This window comes from Oncorhynchus nerka, linkage group LG6 (assembly GCF_034236695.1).
Source record: "Oncorhynchus nerka isolate Pitt River linkage group LG6, Oner_Uvic_2.0, whole genome shotgun sequence".
Classification (NCBI taxonomy): domain Eukaryota; kingdom Metazoa; phylum Chordata; class Actinopteri; order Salmoniformes; family Salmonidae; genus Oncorhynchus; species Oncorhynchus nerka.
This window is the reverse complement of record NC_088401.1, coordinates 77,241,426-77,251,425: the sequence shown is the minus strand read 5'-3', so window position 1 is coordinate 77,251,425 and position 10,000 is coordinate 77,241,426. Positions and strand designations below refer to the sequence as shown.

Genomic DNA, 10,000 nt, shown 5'->3' with positions numbered 1-10,000 from the left:
CTGTCACCACTGATAAATCCACCATAATTGAGAATTTCAATAAGCATTTTTCTACGGCTGGCCATGCTTTCCACCTGGCAACTCCTACCCCGGTCAACAGCACTGCACCCCCAACAGCAACTCGCCCAAGCCTTCCCCATTTCTCCTTCTCCCAAATCCATTCAGCTGAAGTTCTGAAAGAGCTGAAAAATCTGGACCCCTACAAATCAGCCGGGCTAGACAATCTGGACCCTTTCTTTCTAAAATTATCTGCCGAAATTGTTGCCACCCCTATTACTAGCCTGTTCAACCTCTCTTTCGTGTCATCTGAGATTCCCAAAGATTGGAAAGCAGCTGCGGTCATCCCCCTCTTCAAAGGGGGGACACTCTTGACCCAAACTGCTACAGACCTATATCTATCCTACCATGCCTTTCTAAGGTCTTCGAAAGCCAAGTCAACAAACAGATTACCGACCATTTCGAATCTCACCATACCTTCTCTGCTATGCAATCTGGTTTCAGAGCTGGTCATGGGTGCACCTCAGCCACGCTCAAGGTCCTAAACGATATCTTAACCGCCATCGATAAGAAACATTACTGTGCAGCCGTATTCATTGATCTGGCCAAGGCTTTCGACTCTGTCAACCACCACATCCTTATCGGCAGACTCGACAGCCTTGGTTTCTCAAATGATTGCCTCGCCTGGTTCACCAACTACTTCTCTGATAGAGTTCAGTGTGTCAAATCGGAGGGTCTGCTGTCCGGACCTCTGGCAGTCTCTATGGGGGTGCCACAGGGTTCAATTCTTGGACCGACTCTCTTCTCTGTATACATCAATGATGTTGCTCTTGCTGCTGGTGAGTCTCTGATCCACCTCTACGCAGACGACACCATTCTGTATACTTCCGGCCCTTCTTTGGACACTGTGTTAACAACCCTCCAGGCAAGCTTCAATGCCATACAACTCTCCTTCCGTGGCCTCCAATTGCTCTTAAATACAAGTAAAACTAAATGCATGCTCTTCAACCGATCGCTACCTGCACCTACCCGCCTGTCCAACATCACTACTCTGGACGGCTCTGACTTAGAATACGTGGACAACTACAAATACTTAGGTGTCTGGTTAGACTGTAAACTCTCCTTCCAGACCCATATCAAACATCTCCAATCCAAAGTTAAATCTAGAATTGGCTTCCTATTTCGCAACAAAGCATCCTTCACTCATGCTGCCAAACATACCCTTGTAAAATTGACCATCCTACCAATCCTCGACTTTGGCGATGTCATTTACAAAATAGCCTCCAATACCCTACTCAACAAATTGGATGCAGTCTATCACAGTGCTATCCGTTTTGTCACCAAAGCCCCATATACTACCCACCATTGCGACCTGTACGCTCTCGTTGGCTGGCCCTCGCTTCATACTCGTCGCCAAACCCACTGGCTCCATGTCATCTACAAGACCCTGCTAGGTAAAGTCCCCCTTATCTCAGCTCGCTGGTCACCATAGCATCTCCCACCTGTAGCACACGCTCCAGCAGGTATATCTCTCTAGTCACCCCCAAAACCAATTCTTTCTTTGGCCGCCTCTCCTTCCAGTTCTCTGCTGCCAATGACTGGAACGAACTACAAAAATCTCTTAAATTGGAAACACTTATCTCCCTCACTAGCTTTAAACACCAACTGTCAGAGCATCTTACAGATTACTGCACCTGTACATAGCCCACCTATAATTTAGCCCAAACAACTACCTCTTTCCTAACTGTATTTAATTTATTTATTTATTTTGCTCCTTTGCACCCCATTATTTTTATTTCTACTTTGCACATTCTTCCATTGCAATACTACCATTCCAGTGTTTTACTTGCTATATTGTATTTACTTTGCCACCATGGCCTTTTTTGCCTTTACCTCCCTTCTCACCTAATTTGCTCACATTGTATATAGACTTTTAAAAAAAAATAAAAATTTTTTTAATTTTTTATATTTTTACTGTATTATTGACTGTATGTTTGTTTTACTCCATGTGTAACTCTGTGTCGTTGTATGTGTCGAACTGCTTTGCTTTATCTTGGCCAGGTCGCAATTGTAAATGAGAACTTGTTCTCAACTTGCTTACCTGGTTAAATAAAGGTGAAATAAATAAATAAATAAAAACACTTTGAAATTTTGACTGTGAGAGCTGGTTGGAGAACACACACAGAATAATAAGATGTAAATATCTAATATCTAATATCTAAATATCAAATTTTTCTCAGGGTTCCAAATAGGAAATGTTGTTTGATATCACTGACATGAATACTTTATGAATGAGGAATATACTGTATAAAGCAAATGGTTATAATCCAGTCTTCCGGTAATATACAGTATTGCTCTCCCGTGTAAACCGATTGAATTTTGGCTATTCCAAATGGCACATTGCCAGGTGTATTTCTCATGGTACATTCGGTCCTTATCACTGAGAGAAGAATCCGTTTTTCAACACTGGTATATAGAATCACTCAGACTGCTCTCATATGTGCCATCAGCACTGAACGATGAGTCCCTGTCACCATCAAACACACACACCCACAGAGAGAGAGGGAGGGAGATAGGGAGATAGGGAGACAGGGAGAGGGAGACAGGGAGAGAGGGAGAGAGTGAGAGAGGGAGACAGGGAGAGAGGGAGACAGGGAGATGGGGAGATAGGGAGACAGGGAGATAGGTACACAGGGAGAGAGGGAGACAGGAAGATAGGGAGACAGGGAGAGGGGGGGACAGAGAGAGAGATAGACAGGGAGATAGGGAGACAGAGAGAGAGGGAGACAGGGAGACAGGGAGAGAGGGAGAGAGGGAGACAGGGAGAGGGAGACAGGGAGAGAGGAGAGAGGGAGAGAGGGAGACAGGGAGAGAGGGAGATAGGGAGAGAGGGAGACAGGGAGATGGGGAGATAGGGAGAGAGGGAGACAGGGAGAGGGAGACAGGGAGAGAGGGAGAGAGGACAGGGAGAGAGGGAGATAGGGAGAGAGGGAGACAGGGAGATGGGGAGATAGGGAGACAGGGAGATAGGTACACAGGGAGAGAGGGAGACAGGAAGATAGGGAGACAGGGAGAGGGGGGGACAGAGAGAGTGATCGAAATGTGCACTGAGATGAATACGATGAAAGGGATCATCTCTCTCTTTCTCTCTCCTCTTTGCAACCCCATCACCCAGGCAACCATGGTCTTTAATTCTCACACAGAGAGTCCCGGTTCAGTGCATCTATTAGTGGCCTCTCTCCCTCTGTCTCTGTCTCTGTCTCTGTCTCTCTTTCTCTCTCCTCTCTCCTCTCTCTCTCTCTGTCTCTGTCTCTGTCTCTGTCTCTCTTTCTCTCTCCTCTCTCCTCTCTCTCTCTCTCTGTCTCTGTCTCTGTCTCTGTCTCTCTTTCTCTCTCCTCTCTCTTTCTCTCTCCTCTCTTTGCAACCCCATCACCCAGGCAACCATGGTCTTTAATTCTCACACAGAGAGTCCCGGTTCAGTGCATCTATTAGTGGCCTCTCTCCCTCTGTCTCTGTCTCTGTCTCTGTCTCTGTCTCTCTTTCTCTCTCCTCTCTCTTTCTCTCTCCTCTCTTTGCAACCCCATCACCCAGGCAACCATGGTCTTTAATTCTCACACAGAGAGTCCCGGTTCAGTGCATCTATTAGTGGCCTCTCTCCCTCTGTCTCTGTCTCTCTTTCTCTCTCCTCTCTCCTCTCTCTCCTCTCTCTCTCTCTCTCTCTCTCTCTCTCTCTCTCTCTCTCTCTCTCTCTCTCTCTCGTATCTCCTCTGCTTCTCCTATGTCCTCCTGTCCTGTATGTCATATACCATAATGGATTACAGCTAGTTCCTCTGCAGGGCTCAGTGGTACACTCAGGCCATCCCTGTCCCCTCAGTCCTAAGCTCACTAGGCATGCTGCTGTGCAGTCTACCACTACATTAAAGTGGAGACATACAGTACATGAAGCCATATGAAAAGATGTGCATGTGTGTAGCAGAGACTTAATGGCTGTATAGAACCAGGCGTTCACTGTGTACGGAAATAGAAAGAGATGTCAATCTGTGAATGTTCTCTCCGTCTTAGATTCTAAGATCTGTGAGGCAATGAAGTTTTATGATATTTAAGAGTCAGTCATGTGATGTGAAAATATGCACTGTGTTAAACCTCCCTTCCTCCCTGCCAGGTTCCTGTCCTCCAGAACACAGATCTGATGGTGGAGGCGACAGCGCGGCGTGTGTTCAGTAACGCCCACACCTACCACATCAACTCCATCTCTGTGAACTCTGACCTCCAGACCTACATCTCCACCGACGACCTCAGGGTCAACTTGTGGAACCTGGAGATCACCGACCAGAGCTTCAGTATCCTTTCACCTTTACCCTTTAACCCCATACTAACATACCCTCTGTCATAGTTTATCTGTCTACAACATTTATAGGTTACCGACTGCTGCTTCTAATAACTTTTGACCTCTAGGAACAAGTGCTAAAGGCTGTATTCTGTTCCGCTTTCTCTATAAACAATCCAAAACATTTAACTGAATGTGACATCCTGTTGTTCTCCAAAAGGGTTATTTCTCCCTGAGCCCCTCCCCAGACATCGTGGACATCAAGCCGTGTAACATGGAGGATCTGACAGAGGTGATCACTGCAGCGGAGTTTCATCCTCAGCAGTGTAACACCTTGGCTTACAGCAGCAGTAGAGGGTCAGTACGACTCTGTGACATGAGGAAACAGGCGCTCTGCGACACACACTGCAAGTGTGAGTACTGGGAACAGGAACACACAGACAAACACGCACGCACACACTGCACTCAGACTTGGCGCACGGTGTGACAGCCATGTCACGATCTGTGGAGGGGGAAATAGATTCAGAAAAGAAGGGAGAGAGGGAGGGAAGTCAAGTCTCGGTCTCGGTCTCGATTGAACCAACCTTTATCCTACTACAGTCAATGGCATGGCTAGGACTGATAACCACAAACATCAATACGGTTGTCTGTCTGTCTTCTCTCCTAGTCAAGACAAGGAATGGCTCAATGTCTCTGTCTTCCCTCCCAGTCAAGACAAGGAATGGCTCAATGTCTCAAAGCCCCTGTCTGTCTCTGGGAGCGTCAGATAATATGCATATCCCTCCGAAGGAAATGAATAATTAATACATTGACATTTAAGCCTGAGGATTGATCGTGTAAGATGTTAAATAAATACCTGCCAGTGGAAATACTACGGCTGCTTCCCAAACGGCACCCTATCCCCTATATAGTGTACTACTGTTGACCAGAGTCCCTTTATAGTGTACTACTGTTGACCAGAGTCCATATCCCCTATATAGTGTACTACTGTTGACCATAGCCCCTATATAGTGTACTACTGTTGACCATAGCCCCTATATAGTGTACTACTGTTGTCCAGAGTCCCTATATAGTGTACTACTGTTGACCATAGCCCCTATATAGTGTACTACTGTTGTCCAGAGTCCCTATATAGTGTACTACTGTTGACCATAGCCCCTATATAGTGTACTACTGTTTACCAGAGTCCATATTCCCTATATAGTGTACTACTGTTGACCATAGCCCCTATATAGTGTACTACTGTTGTCCAGAGTCCCTATATAGTGTACTACTGTTGACCATAGCCCCTATATAGTGTACTACTGTTGTCCAGAGTCCCTATATAGTGTACTATTGTTGACCAGAGTCCCTATATAGTGTACTACTGTTTACCAGAGTCCATATTCCCTATATAGTGTACTACTGTTGACCATAGCCCCTATATAGTGTACTACTGTTGACCATAGTGTCTACTATTGACCATAGCCCCTATATAGTGTACTACTGTTGAGAGTCCATAGTGTACTACTGTTGACCAGAGTCCCTATATAGTGTACTACTGTTGACCAGAGTCCATATATAGTGTACTACTGTTGACCAGAGTCCATATCCCCTATATAGTGTACTACTGTTGACCAGAGTCCATATCCCCTATATAGTGTACTACTGTTGACCAGAGTCCCTATATAGTGTACTACTGTTGACCAGAGTCCCTATATAGTGTACTACTGTTGACCAGAGTCCCTTTATAGTGTACTACTGTTGACCAGAGTCCATATCCCCTATATAGTGAACTACTGTTGACCATAGCCCCTATATAGTGTACTACTGTTGACCAGAGTCCATATCCCCTATATAGTGAACTACTGTTGACCAGAGCCCCTATATAGTGTACTACTGTTGACCAGAGCCCCTATATAGTGTACTACTGTTGACCATAGCCCCTATATAGTGTACTACTGTTGACAAGAGTCCCTATATAGTGTACTACTGTTGACCAGAGCCCCTATATAGTGTACTACTGTTGACAAGAGTCCCTATATAGTGTACTACTGTTGACCAGAGCCCCTATATAGTGTACTACTGTTGACCAGGGCCCTATATAGTGTACTACTGTTGACCAGAGTCCATATCCCCTATATAGTGTACTACTGTTGACAATAGTCCCTATATAGTGTACTACTGTTGACCAGAGCCCCTATATAGTGTACTACTGTTGACCAGGGCCCTATATAGTGTACTACTGTTGACCAGAGTCCATATCCCCTATATAGTGTACTACTGTTGACCAGAGTCCATATTCCCTATATAGTGTACTACTGTTGACCAGAGCCCCTATTCCCTATATAGTGTACTACTGTTGACCAGAGTCCATATCCCCTATATAGTGTACTACTGTTGACCAGAGTCCATATCCCCTATATAGTGTACTACTGTTGACCAGAGTCCATATTCCCTATATAGTGTACTACTGTTGACCAGAGCCCCTATTCCCTATATAGTGTACTACTGTTGACCAGAGTCCATATCCCCTATATAGTGTACTACTGTTGACCAGAGTCCATATTCCCTATATAGTGTACTACTGTTGACCAGAGCCCATATTCCCTATATAGTGTACTACTGTTGACCAGAGCCCCTATATAGTGTACTACTGTTGACCAGAGTCCCTTTATAGTGTACTACTGTTGACCAGAGCCCCTATATAGTGTACTACTGTTGACCAGAGCCCCTATATAGTGTACTACTGTTGACCAGAGCCCCTATATAGTGTACTACTGTTGACCAGAGCCCCTATATAGTGTACTACTGTTGACCAGAGCCCCTATATAGTGTACTACTGTTGACCAGAGCCCCTATATAGTGTACTACTGTTGACCAGAGCCCCTATATAGTGTACTACTGTTGACCAGAGCCCCTATATAGTGTACTACTGTTGACCAGAGCCCCTATATAGTGTACTACTGTTGACCAGAGTCCCTTTATAGTGTACTACTGTTGACCATAGCCCCTATATAGTGTACTACTGTTGACCATAGCCCCTATATAGTGTACTACTGTTGACCATAGCCCCTATATAGTGTACTACTGTTGACCATAGTCCCTTTATAGTGTACTACTGTTGACCATAGCCCCTATATAGTGTACTACTGTTGACCATAGCCCCTATATAGTGTACTACTGTTGACCATAGCCCCTATATAGTGTACTACTGTTGACCAGAGTCCCTTTATAGTGTACTACTGTTGACCATAGCCCCTATATAGTGTACTACTGTTGACCAGAGCCCCTATATAGTGTACTACTGTTGACCATAGCCCCTATATAGTGTACTACTGTTGACCATAGCCCCTATATAGTGTACTACTGTTGACCAGAGTCCATATTCCCTATATAGTGTACTACTGTTGACCAGAGCCCCTATATAGTGTACTACTGTTGACAAGAGTCCATATTCCCTATATAGTGTACTACTGTTGACCAGAGCCCCTATATAGTGTACTACTGTTGACCATAGCCCCTATATAGTGTACTACTGTTGACCATAGCCCCTATATAGTGTACTACTGTTGACCATAGCCCCTATATAGTGTACTACTGTTGACCATAGCCCCTATATAGTGTACTACTGTTGACCAGAGTCCATATTCCCTATATAGTGTACTACTGTTGACCAGAGTCCATATTCCCTATATAGTGTACTACTGTTGACCATAGCCCCTATATAGTGTACTACTGTTGACCATAGCCCCTATATAGTGTACTACTGTTGACCATAGCCCCTATATAGTGTACTACTGTTGACCATAGCCCCTATATAGTGTACTACTGTTGACCAGAGTCCATATTCCCTATATAGTGTACTACTGTTGACCAGAGCCCCTATATAGTGTACTACTGTTGACCAGAGCCCCTATATAGTGTACTACTGTTGTCCAGGGTCCATATCCCCTATATAGTGTACTACTGTTGTCCAGAGTCCATATTCCCTATATAGTGTACTACTGTTGACCAGAGCCCATATTCCCTATATAGTGTACTACTGTTGACCAGAGTCCATATTCCCTATATAGTGTACTACTGTTGACCAGAGTCCATATTCCCTATATAGTGTACTACTGTTGACCAGAGTCCATATATAGTATACTACTGTTGACCAGAGTCCATATCCCCTATATAGTGTACTACTGTTGACCAGAGTCCATATCCCCTATATAGTGTACTATTGTTGACCAGAGCCCCTATATAGTGTACTACTGTTGACCAGAGTCCATATTCCCTATATAGTGTACTACTATATATATAGTGTACTACTGTTGACCATATCCCCTATATAGTGTAGCCAGAGCCCCTATATAGTATACTACTGTTGACCAGAGTCCATATTCCCTATATAGTGTACTACTGTTGACCAGAGTCCATATATAGTGTACTACTGTTGACCAGAGTCCATATCCCCTATATAGTGTACTAATGTTGACCAGAGTCCATATTTCCTATATAGTGAACTACTGTTGACCAGAGTCCATATTCCCTATATAGTGTACTACTGTTGACCAGAGCCCCTATTCCCTATATAGTGTACTACTGTTGACCAGAGTCCATATCCCCTATATAGTGTACTACTGTTGACCAGAGTCCATATCCCCTATATAGTGTACTACTGTTGACCAGAGTCCATATCCCCTATATAGTGTACTAATGTTGACCAGAGTCCATATTTCCTATATAGTGAACTACTGTTGACCAGAGTCCATATTCCCTATATAGTGTACTACTGTTGACCAGAGCCCCTATTCCCTATATAGTGTACTACTGTTGACCAGTGTCCATATCCCTATATAGTATACTACTGTTGACCAGAGTCCATATCCCTATATAGTGTACTACTGTTGACCAGAGTCCATATCCCTATATAGTGTACTACTGTTGACCAGAGTCCATATCCCCTATATAGTGTACTACTGTTGACCAGAGCCCCTATATAGTGTACTACTGTTGACCAGAGCCCCTATTCCCTATATAGTGTACTACTGTTGACCAGAGTCCACCCCTACTGTACTACTGTTGACCAGAGTCCATATCCCCTATATAGTATACTACTGTTGACCAGAGTCCATATCCCCTATATAGTGTACTACTGTTGACCAGAGTCCATATCCCCTATATAGTGTACTACTGTTGACCAGAGTCCATATTTCCTATATAGTGTACTACTGTTGACCAGAGCCCCTATATAGTGTACTACTGTTGTCCAGGGTCCATATCCCCTATATAGTGTACTACTGTTGTCCAGAGTCCATATTCCCTATATAGTGTACTACTGTTGACCAGAGCCCCTATATAGTGTACTACTGTTGACCAGAGTCCATATTTCCTATATAGTGTGCTACTGTTGACCAGAGCCCCTATATAGTGTACTACTGTTGTCCAGGGTCCATATCCCCTATATAGTGAACTACTGTTGACCAGAGTCCATATCCCCTATATAGTGTACTACTGTTGACCAGAGTCCATATTTCCTATATAGTGTACTACTGTTGACCAGAGCCCCTATATAGTGTACTACTGTTGTCCAGGGTCCATATCCCCTATATAGTGTACTACTGTTGTCCAGAGTCCATATTCCCTATATAGTGTACTACTGTTGACCAGAGCCCCTATATAGTGTACTACTGTTGACCAGAGTCCATA

At 44.2% G+C, this 10,000-nt stretch overlaps 1 protein-coding gene across 1 annotated transcript in view; it reads left to right on the top strand.

Moving 5' to 3' along the window:
• LOC115124342 (serine/threonine-protein phosphatase 2A 55 kDa regulatory subunit B beta isoform-like) overlaps positions 1-10,000 on the top strand; it is a 45,078-nt gene that overhangs the window by 30,363 nt on the left and 4,715 nt on the right. Inside the window, exons 5-6 of the mRNA XM_065019883.1 lie at positions 4,160-4,337; positions 4,573-4,737. Of these exons, the coding sequence (XP_064875955.1) occupies positions 4,160-4,337; positions 4,573-4,737 (343 nt within the window). The remainder of the gene's footprint in view (positions 1-4,159; positions 4,338-4,572; positions 4,738-10,000) is intronic.